We start from the raw sequence: 19289 nt of genomic DNA, 5'->3' as shown, positions 1-19289 counted from the left end.
ACAACTTGGATTTAGAAGTGTTTACCTTGCTTTAAGAGTGTTTGACATGCTTATTTCTAGATTTAATCTTAATTCAAGACATCTTATCAAATGAAATTATCTGTCCAAGCAGAAAGATAATTTCCCTCAGATTTAGCGTTTTCAGACACCCTTTTTTGCACAGTGCGCCAAAGTAAATGGACTGTATTTATGCATACTGCCCATTCACCAAACAAGGCGCTCATTACACATAGGCAGCAACCAGGAGATAAATCATTCTCCAGGATATTTTCTCAAAGATTTTCCTGATGTTTCAGGACAGCAGCTGCTCAGTAACCATCCTATAATTTAATGATAGTGTTGACAGATTGCACTCCACTTTTATTCCTCCTTTTAGAAGGATGTAGTGCAGGTGATAAAATATCTGAGGTTAATTACAGGTGATGGTTGCACACCTCACTGCTACCTGTCCAATAAGCTCGTCCAGCATCAGAGTTAAAAAACAAAAGTGCTGTGTGACTACTAATTTAAATAACTGAACTGTACAATTTGTACATCTTCAACATATAAACACATGGGCATCCAGTTTTAAATGAAATAACAGAGCATTATATTCTCTGCACTGCAAAGTGTCAGGCTTATTTTGCAAAAATGTAGGGGAGTGAGTATCTTGAGTGTATTTATTCACAAAATAGGGTGATTGTACAGTTTGTGCCCATACTTCCAGGCATAGCCTAGGCTCTGTGGAACCTCACTCTGCTGCTGCTTCAGCAGACCTAGCACAGCTTCTCTCACCAAGTCAGTTGAGTTTCAAACAAAATACACACCAGGGTTTACGAGGCAATTTAAGTGAGGGCGAAAATGCAATTAAAAATTCAAGGACAATGCAAATTTGTACAATATTTTGTAATTTTAATCCATTTCCAGGTTGTTTCCATGACTGGAAAACTACTCTCTGAATTTCCAGGTTTTCCAGGATGTGTGGGAACTCCGAAGGATAGATTCACTTGACATTCTTTGACATGTTGACATCTCGAAAATGTTCAGTGTTATCAACAATTTGGTGGATGATTAGACGAGTTTGGGAATCATCTTGAAATAAACTGTGAAAGCTTTCAAATACATGTACAGTTAAAACAATAAATTACCCTTTTTGTTTGATTAGATATAATAAAGAAGTCTGAAAATGTGCCAATTACAGCAAACCAGCCCTCAAAAACATTGTAAAATATTTACATTATATGTAACTTTTACATAGCGGTTCACGTATTCTGATCTCAGCCGTATTATAACCTCAAACTGTTCATCAGAAGACACATCAGCGAGTGTTAAAATTAGGGCTGCAACTAATGACTATTTTTTTTTACAAATGATTAGTCAAAAAACAAAAACAAAAAACAAAAATCAATTAACTGATTAGTGGTGAGGCCCATAAATTTCAAATAATGGTTAAGAAAATGAGTTAGCAAGCCTGGCTGAAGATAGGGAAGTATGAGATTATCCAATTATTTTTTGATTAATTTAACAGTCGAACTGATTACTGTAATAATTGTAACTCCAGTTAAAATATATGAATGAAGAATGTGTCCAAAAAGATATTCTGATATGTTTTCATCTGACAGCTGCGACTAACATTACTACATTTCGTCACTGTCAGAGTGTTCTACCAAGATGCAACATAATATATGCTGCTAAATTACTCACCCATGAAGCCAATATCCACCATCCAAGATGTGATTAACTGCCAACATTTCTGAGCATGCACTGAAAACAGTGTCATAAACAACATTCTAAATATAAATATGGACCACAGAAAAACGTGTCTATTCAAAATAATTCACGTCAATCACTGTAGTCCAACATTTTCTACCTGACACTGAGGAAAAAAAAAAATTTGTTCCAAGGAAAATCAACATATATTGAGGCATTTGTAATTCATTACGTGTCATCTCATCTGTTTCCACTGTAATGAAAAGACATCAATAAACCTGATGTCAAAAATGGGGGAGGGGGAACATGTTGAGTAACAGATGTCTCGCACACACGTATGTGATGTACGGGGTCTCCCGTTCTTGGCTTCAGCTGAGGCAACTGGCACACAAGCTCCGTATCTGGACACTGGCCAGTGCTAAACACGCTTGTTCCCTGTTGTGCTTCTCCTCCTTCACTTTGGTGAGCGTTGGCCTTTGTTCACCGCCGGAGGAGCGGCAGAGCCAAATAGGTGGAGGTTTGCCGGAGACGTCCCCACCCAACACCGCACAGGTCGCGGATTCCAGCCAAGGTCGTGTTGTGTGGTGACGCGGAAACAATGAGGCAGCTCCTCGGCTCAGCAGGAGCAGTTCCCGCAGCCCTTCACGCTGTTGAGGATCTCCTCCTGCAATTTTCTTCTCTCCTCCTCCTTGCTGGAAAGGCGCTCTACAGACGGCTGTGGCGTGCTCCTGTTGCTGCTCAGGATTTTGCTGTTCTGGGTGTTCCACAGGTCTGCGTACAGACTGCCCGGCGTACTCAAGAGGGTTTGGTGGTTCCCTCGCTCGGCCACTTTACCCTGGTAGAGAAAGCCGGGAAACCAGCACAAAGAAGAAGAAGAAGAAGGAGAGGGGTTTTATTCTCCTGCAACAGGAGCTCGAATTCTGCAAAAACAAAACATTTGCTGTGACGTGAGCTAAATTAAAACAAAGACTCTTATAGTTAGCGTCTCTTCCTGACCACACGGCTCTGACCACAGTCTCCGCAGAGAGCCAGCACCCCCTGAATCCCTGCCGCCTTCCCAACAACTGTTGCAATCTTCTCGCAGAGACACGGACTCGCAAACACACACAAGTGTGCACAAGCAACAAATACACATCCCTCCCACACAGTGGAACACAAATGAAGGTGCCCCGTCCCCCCTCCTCTCGTGAGCAAGCAGAGGTGTTGGCATCATCTTTAATGCACCAAAGACGAGCCTGTGACTGCTTCCGCTCGTTATTTTAATGAGCACCGCAGTCAGTCCTCTGCTGGTGACACCGGCAAATGCAGCAGCAACATTACACGCCAAACATGCCTCCATGCCACGACCCTCTGATCTCTGCAATCCGACTGCGGGATTGTGGGACCACTCACCGTAGTTCAAAGGAACCTCTTTGCACTTTAATCACATCAGACTGAAGTGCTGGGAGAAAATGTCACTTCACCCAAGGTGCATTTCACATTAACGGGTGCGTTTTGTTCAGTGCCTCTCTGTGCTGTGCAATGTCGTCCGTCCATTACCACAGTTCAGTCGTCACAAGGGCATTTATCTCAAGCAACGTAATGGCAACACACCATCGCCATGACACCTCCAGTCTGACTTGAGCCAAGCTGACCAAAGCCTATATGCATTTGAAAAGCCAGCTGACTGCAGATCAGCGCTGAAAGGCGTGTGCAGTCCTGGGTAAAGGCCTCATCAGTGTCTGGGAAACGGGCCCATACATTATTAGTCACCAAGGAAAAAACAAGACGTGCCATCTGACCAAAAACAGCCACTAGAGTCTGACCGCTTTAATGAGCTCTTATGGAGAAAATAACATTCACATCTACCAACAGAGTCCTGTTGTTGTCGAAGTTAATGAGAAAAGTTAAAGTCTGCTTTCATTACGTACAATGAAGAAAGGCAACTCAAAATAAACAAGCAGAAAATAAAACGGGCTTGTGCTAAATTCTTGGTGCTGGGAGTGACAGTGCACGAAAGGTCGGGTACAGTACTGGTCATCGTTATACCGCTCAGTACTAAATCGGCTAATTGGATTGGTAATTAACACAGCACAGCACCTTCACATGTTTGTGGTGAAACTGGCTCCCTAACTGGAAATGATAGATCAGAGAAGGTGCCAGATGATGATAAGATAAACAGATGAGTTCTTACCCCATTGAGTACGATAATTTCATCAGCATCTACAATTGTGGAAAGCCTGTGAGCAATGAAGACAGATGTCCTGTCCTTCACCATCTCCTTCATTGAGCTCAGAATGTTCTAAAAACACAAAGACAAACATACTTTAAGAAAATATCACATCATCCACAGGAAAACTGTGACCGATGCTCCCAAACTAAAAAAAAGGGTGACAATATTAGTTCTTACCAAAAATACCTGGCCTCATATTCTGTAAAACTGACTCTTAATAATGCAAGGCTGTGTGATTCTGTGGAGGCGCATCTCAACTATTAGTGAAGTCACTCAAAAGCCACAATTTTAGGTCAAATTTTAATTCTACTGAGTTTTTTGTAATGGAACATATTCATTATATTTGTACTATTTTTAGATGTTACTTTACTAAAATGCAACACAAACAAGTTTACTGGGGTGCTATGAGGAAAAACTTCTGCAGATCACAGGGTTGTTTTCTGTACCGAGTCCTAGCAATATGGAATACGTAGCTTACCTGCTAACGTAAGACTATGTGAGTCTATTACACATTTAAGTATAAATCCAAGTTACTTTGTCTTTTTAATTAGTTCTTTCAGATATGCATTTTTGTACTCACTCCTTTTATTATTCAACAATTTAATATTACTTTACAGTAATACAACCCCTGACAAAAATTATGGAATCACCGGCCTCGGAGGATGTTCATTCAGTTGTTTAATTTTGTAGAAAAAAAGAAGATCACAGACATGACACAAAACTAAAGTCATTTCAAATGGCAACTTTCTGGCTTTAAGAAACACTATAAGAAATCAAGAAAAAAAATTGTGGCAGTCAGTAAAGGTTACTTTTTTAGACCAAGCAGAGGGAAAAAAAATATGGAATCACTCAATTCTGAGGAAAAAATTATGGAACCATGAAAAACAAAAGAATGCTCCAACACATCACTAGTATTTTGTTGCACCACCTCTGGCTTTTATAACATCTTGCAGTCTCTGAGGCATGGACTTAATGAGTGACAAACAGTACTCTTCATCAATCTGGCTCCAACTTTCTCTGATTGCTGTTGCCAGATCAGGTTTGCAGGTTGGAGCCATCAGCCATCTCCCCAGTGCCTTTGCCTGACATGCAGCCCCATATCATCAATGACTGTGGAAATTTACATGTTCTCTTCAGGCAGTCATCTTTATAAATCCCATTGGAACGGCACCAAACAAAAGTTCCAGCATCATCACCTTGCCCAATGCAGATTCGAGATTCATCACTGAATATGACTTTCATCCAGTCATCCACAGTCCACGATTGCTTTTCCTTAGTCCATTGTAACCTTGTTTTTTTCTGTTTAGGTGTTAATGATGGCTTTCATTTAGCTTTTCTGTATGTAAATCCCATTTCCTTTAGGCGGTTTCTTACAGTTCGGTCACAGACGTTGACTCCAGTTTCCTCCCATTCGTTCCTCATTTGTTTTGTTGTGCATTTTCGATTTTTGAGACATATTGCTTTAAGTTTTCTGTCTTGACGCTTTGATGTCTTCCTTGGTCTACCAGTATGTTTGCCTTTAACAACGTTCCCATGTTGTTTGTAATTGGTCCAGAGTTTAGACACAGCTGACTGTGAACAACCAACATCTTTTGCAACATTGCGTGATGATTTACCCTCTTTTAAGAGTTTGATAATCCTCTCCTTTGTTTCAATTGACATCTCTCATGTTGGAGCCATGATTCATGTCAGTCCACTTGGTGCAACAGCTCTCCAAGGTGTGATCACTCCTTTTTAGATGCAGACTAATGAGCAGATCTGATTTGATGCAAGTGTTAGTTTTGGGGATAGAAAATTGATTCTACAAAATTAAACAACTGAACAGCAGCAATCTTCCATTCCAGCTTATTAATTAATCAAAAACCCAGACAGAGCTTCTAATTCATTTGAAAGCTTGACTCTTAGTCTTGTCCATCCAAATTGGAAGTCCCAAAAACCAGTTTTATTTGTTGTTATCTATCGTCCTCCTGGTCGTTACTGTGAGTTTCTCTGTGAATTTTCAGAACTTTTGTCTGACTTAGTGCTTAGCTCAGATAAGATAATTATAGTGGGCGATTTTAACATCCACACAGATGCTGAGAATGACAGCCTCAACACTGCATTTAATCTATTATTAGACTCAATTGGCTTTGCTCAAAATGTAAATGAGTCCATCCACCACTTTAATCATATCTTAGATCTTGTTCTGACTTATGGTATGGAAATTGAAGACTTAACAGTATTCCCTGAAAACTCCCTTCTGTCTGATCATTTCTTAATAACATTTACATTTACTCTGATGGACTACCCAGCAGTGGGGAATAAGTTTCATTACACTAGAAGTCTTTCAGAAAGCGCTGTAACTAGGTTTAAGGATATGATTCCTTCTTTATGTTCTCTAATGCCATATACCAACACAGTGCAGAGTAGCTACCTAAACTCTGTAAGTGAGATAGAGTATCTCGTCAATAGTTTTACATCCTCATTGAAGACAACTTTGGATGCTGTAGCTCCTCTGAAAAAGAGAGCTTTAAATCAGAAGTGCCTGACTCCGTGGTATAACTCACAAACTCGCAGCTTAAAGCAGATAACCCATAAGTTGGAGAAGAAATGGCGTCTCACTAATTTAGAAGATCTTCACTTAGCCTGGAAAAAGAGTCTGTTGCTCTATAAAAAAGCCCTCCGTAAAGCTAGGACATCTTACTACTCATCACTAATTGAAGAAAATAAGAACAACCCCAGGTTTCTTTTCAGCACTGTAGCCAGGCTGACAAAGAGTCAGAGCTCTACTGAGCCGAGTATTCCTTTAACTTTAACTAGTAATGACTTCATGACTTTCTTTGCTAATAAAATTTTAACTATTAGAGAAAAAATTACTCATAACCATCCCAAAGACGTATCGTTATCTTTGGCTGCTTTCAGTGATGCCGGTATTTGGTTAGACTCTTTCTCTCAGATTGTTCTGTCTGAGTTATTTTCATTAGTTACTTCATCCAAACCATCAACATGTCTATTAGACCCCATTCCTACCAGGCTGCTCAAGGAAGCCCTACCATTATTTAATGCTTCGATCTTAAATATGATCAATCTATCTTTATTTGTTGGCTATGTACCACAGGCTTTTAAGGTGGCAGTAATTAAACCATTACTTAAAAAGCCATCACTTGACCCAGCTATCTTAGCTAATTATAAGCCAATCTCCAACCTTCCTTTTCTCTCAAAAATTCTTGAAAGGGTAGTTGTAAAACAGCTAACTGATCATCTGCAGAGGAATGGTCTATTTGAAGAGTTTCAGTCAGGTTTTAGAATTCATCATAGTACAGAAACAGCATTAGTAAAGGTTACAAATGATCTTCTTATGGCCTCAGACAGTGGACTCATCTCTGTGCTTGTTCTGTTAGACCTCAGTGCTGCTTTTGATACTGTTGACCATAAAATTTTATTACAGAGATTAGAGCATGCCATAGGTATTAAAGGCACTGCGCTGCGGTGGTTTGAATCATATTTATCTAATAGATTACAATTTGTTCATGTAAATGGGGAATCTTCTTCACAGACTAAGGTTAATTATGGAGTTCCACAAGGTTCTGTGCTAGGACCAATTTTATTCACTTTATACATGCTTCCCTTAGGCAGTATTATTAGACGGCATTGCTTAAATTTTCATTGTTACGCAGATGATACCCAGCTTTATCTATCCATGAAGCCAGAGGATACACACCAATTAGCTAAACTGCAGGATTGTCTTACAGACATAAGGACATGGATGACCTCTAATTTCCTGCTTTTAAACTCAGATAAAACTGAAGTTATTGTACTTGGCCCCACAAATCTTAGAAACATGGTGTCTAACCAGATCCTTACTCTGGATGGCATTACCCTGACCTCTAGTAATACTGTGAGAAATCTTGGAGTCATTTTTGATCAGGATATGTCATTCAAAGCGCATATTAAACAAATATGTAAGACTGCTTTTTTGCATTTACGCAATATCTCTAAAATTAGAAAGGTCTTGTCTCAGAGTGATGCTGAAAAACTAATTCATGCATTTATTTCCTCTAGGCTGGACTATTGTAATTCATTATTATCAGGTTGTCCTAAAAGTTCCCTGAAAAGCCTTCAGTTAATTCAAAATGCTGCAGCTAGAGTACTGACGGGGACTAGAAGGAGAGAGCATATCTCACCCATATTGGCCTCTCTTCATTGGCTTCCTGTTAATTCTAGAATAGAATTTAAAATTCTTCTTCTTACTTATAAGGTTTTGAATAATCAGGTCCCATCTTATCTTAGGGACCTCATAGTACCATATCACCCCAATAGAGCGCTTCGCTCTCAGACTGCAGGCTTACTTGTAGTTCCTAGGGTTTCTAAGAGTAGAATGGGAGGCAGAGCCTTCAGCTTTCAGGCTCCTCTCCTGTGGAACCAGCTCCCACTTCGGATCAGGGAGACAGACACCCTCTCTACTTTTAAGATTAGGCTTAAAACTTTCCTTTTTGCTAAAGCTTATAGTTAGGGCTGGATCGGGTGACCCTGAACCATCCCTTAGTTATGCTGCTATAGACTTAGACTGCTGGGGGGTTCCCATGATGCACTGAGTGTTTCTTTCTCTTTTTGCTCTGTATGCACCACTCTGCATTTAATCATTAGTGATTGATCTCTGCTCCCCTCCACAGCATGTCTTTTTCCTGGTTCTCTCCCTCAGCCCCAACCAGTCCCAGCAGAAGACTGCCCCTCCCTGAGCCTGGTTCTGCTGGAGGTTTCTTCCTGTTAAAAGGGAGTTTTTCCTTCCCACTGTCGCCAAGTGCTTGCTCACAGGGGGTTGTTTTGACCATTGGGGTTTTTAACGTAATTATTGTATGGCCTTGCCTTACAATATAAAGCGCCTTGGGGCAACTGTTTGTTGTGATTTGGCGCTATATAAATAAAATTGATTGATTGATTGATTGATTGAATGAACATCCTCCGAGACTGGTGATTCCATAATTTTTGCCAGGGGTTGTATAACAAATGGACTGTTTACAGTCCACTTCAGTTTGTGAGACGTTATATTCCTGCAGCTTTTATTATAAACTGTAAAGTCAATGAGAATGTTATTACTTTCAGCTAAGTAAACTAAATCTGCTGTTAGTTTTCTTATTTATCTATTACATAAAAGCCACACCTGCTAATCCCTAGTCCCAGTCTAGATCCAGCTGCTGAAGCTATAGGCTCCATCTTACACCCGGCCTACAGCAGTCCACAGCACAAAAGTGACACTGCTATTTTCTGATTAACAAAGGTGTCATTTTTTTCACCCATCATCCATGTTGTTTAAGTACTTGCTCTCATCTGAGCGTGGGTGCTGAAAACAGTCAAAACGTCCAGTGAGGTGTCCATCGTATGGATGTGGTTTAGATTTAAGAAGACAGCCAGTGAGCAGAAACTGCTGGGTGAGAGTGGTTGCAGTATTTTTTTAATCTCCTCCAGTCAAGACACATTGTGAAGTGTGAGGTAAGCACCGAAAAATAAGGCTGATGAAATAGCAAAATATGATGCCAAATATACACTAACTTGGAAATCAATAATCATTTCAGTGCTGCAGCGCTGAGGCTGTGATGGAAGTGGTTTGTGTGGCCATTAATTAATTAATTAAAAAAAAAAATTCTCAGGTCTGCTGAATCAAAACACCTGTTAAATATTTTCTTATGGATACACAAGGAAATATTATGGTTGTTATGGTTTCTTCCTCAGAGGGAGTTTTTCGTTACCACTGTTGCTCTGGGGGTTGGTAAGGTTAGACCTTACTTGTGTGAAGCGCCTTGAGGCAACCTTGCTGTGATGTGGCACTATATAAATGAAAATAAATTGAAATTGAAATACAACTCGTGACAAGTTTGTTTCTTTTAAAAATGACTTTTACACTGCCAGCTTCTTTAAGCCTTAACGATCATTAAATAAAACAGCCACTGACATTTTCAGCATATAAAACTGTGTAAAAACCTTTGACTCATTACCGTTTTCATCCAGATTAGAAATTAAAGGTGCAGAATTGAAAATGAATATAGTCCAGGTTAAACTTTAAACTGGTTAAGTAATATAACTATAATAATAACACAAAGTGGCTGCCATAGTTCACGTTCTGGTGTTAGTTTTCTGGTCAATGGCTTCTACTCTTGTCTCCTATGTGTTATGCTTATCTGTGTTATTCTTCTTCTTAAATGGGAAATGGACTGCATTTACATAGCGCTTTTCCATCTGCATCAGATGCTCAAAGTGCTTTACAATAATGCCTCACATTCACCCTGATGTAAGGGTGCTGTCATACAAGGCGCCTAATACACACTGGTAGCAACTAGCTACCAGCTAACTGCTCAAATGCACTATCAAAATAGTCTGCTCCGAATGCATGCTGTTGGCTTTACTTTCTGGGCATGTGGGTTTATGTACATGTTTATTTCCAGATTAACTGGAGTATCCACCATTTTCACAAGTTCCTCAATCCAGCGACAGATTGTTTCCTGTCTAAACCATCTTTCTCGCATTCTGTTCCAGTGTTTTGACCTCTAGTTACCGACCTCTATTGCCTCCCTGCTACTTCTGAGTTTAGCCTGCTGTGGTAGGTTTGATTATTGTTTACGGACCTATTGCTAATTAAAACTGGCCTCTCCTATTGCTGATGAAAATTGGCCTCTCCATTTGCTGCTGCCCTCATGGACAGTTTCCTGCTGAACTGATTTACCATGTACAAAACCCACACCTGTCTTATCATGATAGTGGTCATATAGTGAAAAACTAGTAATGCCATGATATAATACAGTCGCCATAATCAAATTGCTATTATTTTTAGTTCATACCGCTCACCCTTATGTTGTAGCGGCACAGCTGAGTACATTGTTACCTGTCATACAGTTCCCAGACCAGTGGTTTAGGACTTAAGAAGCATTAATGTTGCAATTTTAAGCAAAATTGTGACGTTTGAGCTTCAATGTATAACATACTATATTTTTTAGGCCAGACCATTCAGTCCTACACCAGATCAATCCAAAAGTATCTGTTTTAGGTCATGCCTTGAAGACACTTGTCCTATGCACTTTAGACTGTGCGCTATAGATCATTTAAGTAGGGCCCCTAAAGTTTTCATTGCACTTCTCCTTTGTCTTTCTTTATCTGACAGAGGCACTCCAAGTGCAAACCAATGCCAAGGTCAAACAATCTGGATCTGTAGCTGGATTCCAATCAAAAACATTTGTTACTAGGTACCTTTCTCTTGGCAGAAGTAAACATTCCACCATGTTTCATGGAGTATAGTTTAAACCAGCCAGCCAGCCAAACAAAGAAACAGCTGAAATAAAATAATACGAATAACAATTAAAAAAAAATTAATCAATGGAAGTAATACAATCCACAATGTGGTACTTTCCTTGTACCTCAAAAGAAAAAGGTGACGACGACATCTACATCTACAGAGGCGTGGGTGACAGTATTGTCTCCATGGCAGAGGAGAAATTGCATAAATAACAGTTTCATGGCTACAAGCAACTGAACATTTTTTGACTCAACATTTTTTTACGAGTGGACGGCCTGTGCAGTGAAGCCGCAGGGGGCAAGGTCCCCTAGGAGGGTCCGGGGCATGCCCCTCCCAGGAAATTTTTGAAAAAAAAAAGGTGCAATTTGTCACATTCTGAGAGCACTTTGGTTAATTTTTCTTGGTTTAAAACACAGTGGTATTTGACTCTTACACTGGAACAAAATATGGCTCAAGTCTCATTTCAATATCTGTAATATGTTTCCACAAATGGACTGACTGTCTGCATTAACTGACTTTAATTCTGCTTTCATTGCTTTCATTCTACATTTATCAAATTCTAAGTGTCTTACAAAACAAACCAGTAATTGCATCCTTTCTGCTTTTTGTAAATAATAAAGACAAGATAACTAGTGCCACTTGTCATTTAAAACTGATGCAATAGTTGCATATGAAAGGTTACATATGAAAGATACTCTCAAAGTTAGTTTGCAGAAGTAGTGTTGCCCAGCAACATCCATTTTCATATGCTCTTGTTTCCAAATGTTTTCATATGATATCTAAAAACACCCAAGACTAAAGACTAAGAATAAACACAAAAATCTCAATTAACAGCCAAGAACTTCTGCCCCACGCTGTTTTCTTTAAGTTCACAAAAGCACAGCGAACTTTCTCATTAACATTTACAAAGACCGCAGAGTTTAAGCTGATCTGAGGATTAAGTAGGCAAAAACAGCAGCAGGTGGTAAGGGAGAACGTGGGGGTGGTGGATGTCACATCAGGAATGTGATGCAGGCGTGATTACTGTGCATGCACAGCAGACACTGAGGCTTTACAGACGTTAAAGGTGTAAGAGTAGTAGAAATGACTGGTGCTTGTAGGTACGTTTATGCTTATGCATTCAGATGTCAGTGTGCGCATGTTCAAACCTCTTCTGTGATGGAATCCAGAGAGGACGTTGCTTCGTCATAAAGGAGGATCGGGGGGTTCTTTAGTATTGCCCGAGCGATGGCGACACGCTGCTTCTCCCCTCCTGAAAGAAAACAAAAAGTGTCATCAGCAAAAGCAGCGAGAGTCAAAAACAAACCATTTCATATATGCAAGGACATGGCAGGCTGTTTACTGGTCTGTCACCTTAGAGCACTCATATTTGCCAGTGTACAAGTTGTAGTTTTTTTTTTACGAGTTTGGAAGGTCCTTATACTCCAGTGTGACATAATAGTAGTGCTACGTGACTAAAAAGATTAATCCAGGTTTTGAGTATATTTCTTATTGTTACATGGGAAACAAGGTACCAGTAGATTTAGTAAATTCTCGCAAATCCAACAAGACCAAGCATTCATGATATACACACTCTTAAGGCTATAAAATTGGGCTATTAGTAAAAAAAAAAAAAAAAAAAAAAAGTAGAAAAGGGGGTGTTCACAATAATAGTAGTATCTGCTGTTGATGCTACAAACTCAAAACTATTATGTTCAAACTGCTTTTTTAGCAATCCTGTGAATCACTAAAGTATTTAGTTGTATAACCAGTTTTTCATGATTTCTTCACATCTGTGAGGCATTAATTTTGTTGGTCTGAAACCAAGATTTTGCTCCTTTACTTGTGTGCTTGGGGTCATTGTCTTGTTGAAACACCCATTTCAAGGACATGTCCTCTTCAGCATAAGGCAACATGACCTCTTCAAGTATTTTGACATATCCAAACTGATCCATGATACCTGGTATGCGATATATAGGCCCAACACCATAGTAGGAGAAACATGCCCATATCATGATGCTTGCACCACCATGCTTCACTGTCTTCACTGTGAACTGTGGCTTGAATTCAGAGTTTGGGGGTCGTCTCACAAACTGTCTGCAGCCCTTGGACCCAAAAAGAACAATTTTACTCTCACCAGTCCACAAAATATTCCTCCATTTCTCTTTAGGCCAGTTGATGTGTTCTTTGGCAAATTGTAACCTCTTCTGCACGTCTTTTATTTAAGGGCCCTGTCCCACTGGCGTTTAGGAGGATTTGCAGATGGAATGCGCACAAAAGTGGCCCACATCCGTCAAACAACCGCAATAACCGTGTAACATTCCTGTATGAGTCGGCCGCCATCCGAACACGTCCGTGATCATACGCAGAGGCACGCATGTCCGCAGCCAGGATTTTTGAGCGGCTCAAAAATCCTGCTGCGGATGAGATCCGCATCACTGCCTGAACACATACTGAAGACATAAGCAGGACATACACAACCAACGCGCCACATATCCCCTGTCATCCGCTGATATCCGCAACTGACGGGTTGGCGCAGCTTGGCGGCGGACCGGGACAGCATGCAAAACAGATATGACACGTGCCCAGCACGGCCACATCACGGTCGCGAAAGGTATGTCGCGTTTGCAGACTACAGCATGACACGGGAGTGGATTTTCACTCCCGTCCCATCCCGCTCCCACAAAAAAAAAATCCCATCCTGTCCCAATTCTGGACTGGAGTAAAAAAAAAAAAAAAAATCCCATCCCGTCCCACTCCTGTAAAGATGACTCCCAATCCCATCCCGCTCCCACTCAAAATCAGTCCCACTCCCATCCCACTCACGTATGTCTCGCGCCGTGATGATCAATCAGGGACTGAATATGTAGTGACGTGGAGAAGGCTGGAGTTTGACTGAAGATGTGAACATGTCCTGTATCTGGTAGCAGCATGTGAGCAGGACTTATGTCTCTTTTGTCCTTTATTTCACAATAATGACAGAGTTTTTGGAGCAAGCGAATCATTCATAGAGATTATTTTACTTATTAACTACACAGATGTATAATAAAACAAATGGTGACTGGTTTCTAAACACAATTATGACAGTTTTTTGGTGGAAGAGCGAGCTGCAGCAAGCAGCGGAGTTTCTTTTTCTTTTTTTTTTTAATTGTTTACATGTGCGAGCGTGAATGGGACAGTTGGTCCTCAAACTGGGTCCTGCAGAGGTGGAAGGACCGCTGAAAGCTGCCGTCAACCAGACTCAGCTCCTGCAGCAAATAATGATACTCTCTGTATTGGGAGCTTTCCACAACAACTCGCTCCGTGTGATCAAGGTCCATCATGTTAACTTGACTGACAACCGGAGCCGGCGAGCGGAATGGAAGCTCCTCCTATTTGATGACGCACCGGGGTGAATTTTCACAGCAAAAGCAGAGCGACACACTGGGCGAAGGCTGACACGCGACCCCCGCGAATTTGTAGTGTTTGATCGCGCACGGTGTCTTTTTTGGCATTCCCGCTCCTGCCTGCTCCCGTTCATTTTTATTCCCGTCCCATCCCAATCACGGGATTGATAAAATTTTGACTCCCATCCCGCGGGAATCCCGAAAAATGTCATCTTCTAATGCAGACAGAGTGGGCACAGATGAAGCAAGTGCATCACGGCCGCTGTGCCCCTCATGGGGGCGCCTCTGCGGTCGCCTTCGCTTCTGTTCCCTGTTATATCCGCTTTTCTTCCTCATGTATTCGCTGATCCACCTCGGGACATTTGTCATTTCCGCCCACCTTTGTTGCGGACGCTCAGCTTTTGTCTCCTCATTTCATGCGCAAATCCTCCTAAACGCCAGTGGGACAGGGCCCTAACAGAGGGACTTTGCGGGGGATTCTTGCAAATAAATTAGCTTCACACAGGCATCTTCTAACTGTCACAGCACTTACAGGTAACTCCAGACTGTCTTTGATCATCCTGGAGCTGATCAATGGGTGAGCCTTTGCCATTCTGGTTATTCTTCTATCCATTTTGATGGTTGTTTTCCATTTTCTCCCACGCGTCTTTTTTTTTTTGTCCATTTTAAAGCATTGGAGATCATTGTAGATGAACAGCCTATAATTTTTTACACCTGCGTATAAGTTTTCCCCTCTCCAATCAACTTTTTAATCAAACTACGCTGTTCTTCTGAACAATGTCTTGAACGTCCCATTTTCCTCAGGCTTTCAAAGAGAAAAGCATGTTCAACAGGTGCTGGCTTCATCCTTAAATAGGGGACACCTGATTCACACCTGTTTGTTCCACAAAACTGACAAACTCACTGACCGAATGCCACACTATTATTGTGAACACACCCTTTTCTACTTTTTTTTTTTACTAATTTAATACTTTTTGTCTAATAGATTACAGTTTGTTCATGTAAATGGTGAATCTTCTTCACAGACTAAAGTTAATTATGGAGTTCCACAAGGTTCTGTGCTAGGACCAATTTTATTCACTTTATACATGCTTCCCTTAGGCAGTATTATTAGACGGTATTGCTTAAATTTTCATTGTTACGCAGATGATACCCAGCTTTATCTATCCATGAAGCCTGAGGATACACACCAATTAGCTAAACTGCAGGATTGTCTTACAGACATAAAGACATGGATGACCTCTAATTTCCTGCTTTTAAACTCAGATAAAACTGAAGTTATTGTACTTGGCCCCACAAATCTTAGAAGCATGGTGTCTAACCAGATCGTTACTCTGGATGGCATTTCCCTGATCTCTAGTAATACTGTGAGAAATCTTGGAGTCATTTTTGATCAGGATATGTCATTCAAAGCGCATATTAAACAAATATGTAGGACTGCCTTTTTGCATTTACGCAATATCTCTAAAATCAGAAAGGTCTTGTCTCAGAGTGATGCTGAAAAACTAATTCATGCATTTATTTCCTCTAGGCTGGACTATTGTAATTCATTATTATCAGGTTGTCCTAAAAGTTCCCTAAAAAGCCTTCAGTTGGTTCAGAATGCTGCAGCTAGAGTACTGACGGGGACTAGCAGGAGAGAGCATATCTCACCCGTGTTGGCCTCTCTTCATTGGCTTCCTGTTAATTCTAGAATAGAATTTAAAATTCTTCTTCTTACTTATAAGGTTTTGAATAATCAGGTCCCATCTTATCTTAGGGACCTCGTAGTACCATATTACCCCATTAGAGCGCTTCGCTCTCAGACTGCGGGTTTACTTGTAGTTCCTAGGGTTTGTAAGAGTAGAATGGGAGGCAGAGCCTTCAGCTTTCAGGCTCCTCTCCTGTGGAACCAGCTCCCAATTCAGATCAGGGAGACAGATACCCTCTCTACTTTTAAGATTAGGCTTAAAACTTTCCTTTTCGCTAAGGCTTATAGTTAGGGCTGGATCGGGTGACCCTGGACCATCCCTTGGTTATGCTGGTTTAGACGTAGATTGTGGGGGGTTCCCATGATGCACTGTTTCTTTCTCTTTTTGCTCCGTATGCATCACTCTGCATTTAATCATTAGTGATCGATCTCTGCCCCCCTTCACGGCATGTCTTTTTCCTGGTTTTTTCCCTCAGCCCCAACCAGTCTCAGCAGAAGACTGCCCCTCCCTGAGCCTGGCTCTGCTGGAGGTTTCTTCCTGTTAAAAGGGAGTTTTTCCTTCCCACTGTTGCCAAGTGCTTGCTCATAGGGGGTCATTTTGACCGTTGGGGTTTTTCATAATTATTGTATGGCCTTGCCTTACAATATGGAGCGCCTTGGGGCAACTGTTTGTTGTGATTTGGCGCTATATAAGAAAAAAGTTGATTGATTGAGTTGACTAATAGCCCAATTTCATATCCTTAAGAGTGTGCATATCATGAATGCTTGGTCTTGTTGGATTTGCGAGAATCTACTGAATCTACTGGTGCCTTGTTTCCCATGTAACAATAAGAAATATACTCAAAACCTGGATTAATCTTTTTAGTCACATAGCACTACTATTATTCTGAACACTACTGTGTGTGTATATATATATATATATATATATATATATATATACACACACACACACACACACACACACACGAGGTCTGTTACAAAAGTATCGGACCTTTTTATTTTTTTCAAAAACCTGATGGATTTGAATCATGTGTGCTTGCATCAGCCAACTTTGAACCTTCGTGCGCACGCGTGAATTCTTTCACGCCTGTTGATTGCGTCATTTGCTGGTAAGCAGCCTTTGTGTGAGGACGTGTGTTGTGCGCTCGGTGGATTTTGATTGCAAGGAAAAAAGATGGAACAACTAGAGCAGCGCCGCATCAAATTTTGCCAGAAACTGGGTGACAGCCAGGTGGAAACCATTCGGATTATTCAGACGGCTTTCGGTGACGATCCTATGGGCATCACACAGATTAAGGAGCGGTACAACCGGTTTAATGACGACCGCACAATGGTGGAGAGCGTGCCACGCTCCGGTCGGCCATCAACATGCTGAAATGACCAGATAATTTCCAAAGTGAACGCTGTGGTGATGCGGGACCGTCATGTGACTATCTGAAAATTGAGGAAGAGGTGGACATCAGCACTTTTTCGGCACATTCCATTGTGACAGAAGATTTTGCCATGAAAAGAGTGGCTGTGAAATTTGTGCCGAAGCTGCTGACGGCAGAGCAAAAGCACCTTTGTGTTGAAGTCTCACAGGACATGCTGTGACATGCCCACCTCTTCCACAATTTATCGGATAGTCACACGACTGAAAAGTCATCGAAAGCCATCTGAATCATCTGAATGGTTTCCACCTGGCTGTCGCAGTTTCTGGCAAAATTTGATGCGGCGCTGCTCCAGTTGTTCCGTCTTTTTCCTTGCAATGAAAATCCACCGAGCGCACAACACACGTCCTCACACAAAGGCTGCTTACCAGCAAATGACGCAATCGACAGGCGGGAAAAAATTCACGCATGCGCACGAAGGTTCAAAGTTGGCTGATGCAAATACACGTGATTCAAATCCATCAAGTTTTTTTCAAAAAATAAAAAGGTCCGATACTTTTCTAACAGACCTCGTATAGGAGAAAGAAAGAAAAAAAAATCACATTCGTTATTAATAATGAATATTACAATAAGTGCTTCCCAAGAATCAAAGCACTACACAAAATAAAATGGCCAAGTGGTTAATGCGCTTGGTTTCAGTGCAGAAGGTTCTGGGTTCAAATCCCACCCCAGTCACATTTCTCCATGTAATGTGGAGTTGCGTCAGGAAGGGCATCCGGCGTAAAACCTGTGCCAATTCAACATGCAGATCCACCTTGGATTTGCTGTGGCGACCCCGAGTGCAAACAAGGGAGCAGCCGAAGGGACTTACAATGAAAGAATAAATGCAATAATCAATAGTGCACTACAGCAATGCACAAAAATTCCCAATTAAAGAACGGATAATACAGAAAAAGATGTGCCTTATACTCTGACTTATAGATACATGTTTTTTTCCCCACTTCAAGAGGCATTTTTTGACAGGTGCAACTTATACTCCGGAAAGGACATACTAGCTTTTCACCACGTCTAAATTTGGCCTTAAATGTATTTCAAACAGCGAAGAATATAAATGAAATTAGTTCTGATTTTTACAGCCGACACTGCCCTTTCAAAAATTCAGGTCTCACATACAGAAACTAATTTAAAAGAAACTAGTCATGTCTTGGTCACTCAGCTGCACTATATAAAGAAATTGATCTAGACTCTTCAGTGAAAGTGCTCACAGACTATAGGCTAAATGAGCTGCTATATTACTTGTGTTGTCACTTTTGTCATGCAACATACAAAATGATCACAGAAAAAAGGCAGACACAAAACCCTGTAATTTTATACTTGCAGAGCTGTATAAAAAATAAATTAAAAGAAATAAAAAGAAAAACAGTGCTCTGAGAACACAATATTCCCCTGCAGGCAAATGCTGCTTTGGCATAATTGCTTGCCATATTCTGGTTTGTTAATCAAGGGCCATAACTCTGCCAAAATCTGTCAATCTTGTAGAATATTATAATATGCGTATTACCAACCTATAACAAGAACTTGTACCAAGTTTCATGAAATTCCTCCTTAAAACGTGAGAGGAGTTGATTTCAGAATGCAGGCATCCACTCATGAAACTGATGGAGTCAAGATTTGTTAATCAAGGGCCATAACTCTCATA

The 19289-nt window shown here is 40.8% G+C and overlaps 1 protein-coding gene across 1 annotated transcript in view; it reads right to left on the bottom strand.

Annotated features, from left to right (window-relative positions):
- Positions 1–1966: 1966 nt before the first annotated feature.
- The window catches only part of abcb7 (ATP-binding cassette, sub-family B (MDR/TAP), member 7), a 78030-nt gene continuing 60707 nt past the window's right edge, over positions 1967–19289 (bottom strand). The window contains exons 14-16 of the mRNA XM_034181283.1: positions 12314–12417; positions 3863–3970; positions 1967–2524 (exon numbers count right to left, since the gene is read on the bottom strand). Coding sequence (XP_034037174.1) covers positions 2306–2524; positions 3863–3970; positions 12314–12417 — 431 coding nt within the window. The 3' untranslated portion in view covers positions 1967–2305. The remainder of the gene's footprint in view (positions 2525–3862; positions 3971–12313; positions 12418–19289) is intronic.

The sequence above is a fragment of the Thalassophryne amazonica genome, chromosome 11 (genome assembly GCF_902500255.1).
Source record: "Thalassophryne amazonica chromosome 11, fThaAma1.1, whole genome shotgun sequence".
Lineage (NCBI taxonomy): Eukaryota > Metazoa > Chordata > Actinopteri > Batrachoidiformes > Batrachoididae > Thalassophryne > Thalassophryne amazonica.
This window is presented reverse-complemented; position numbering and strand designations above follow the sequence as displayed.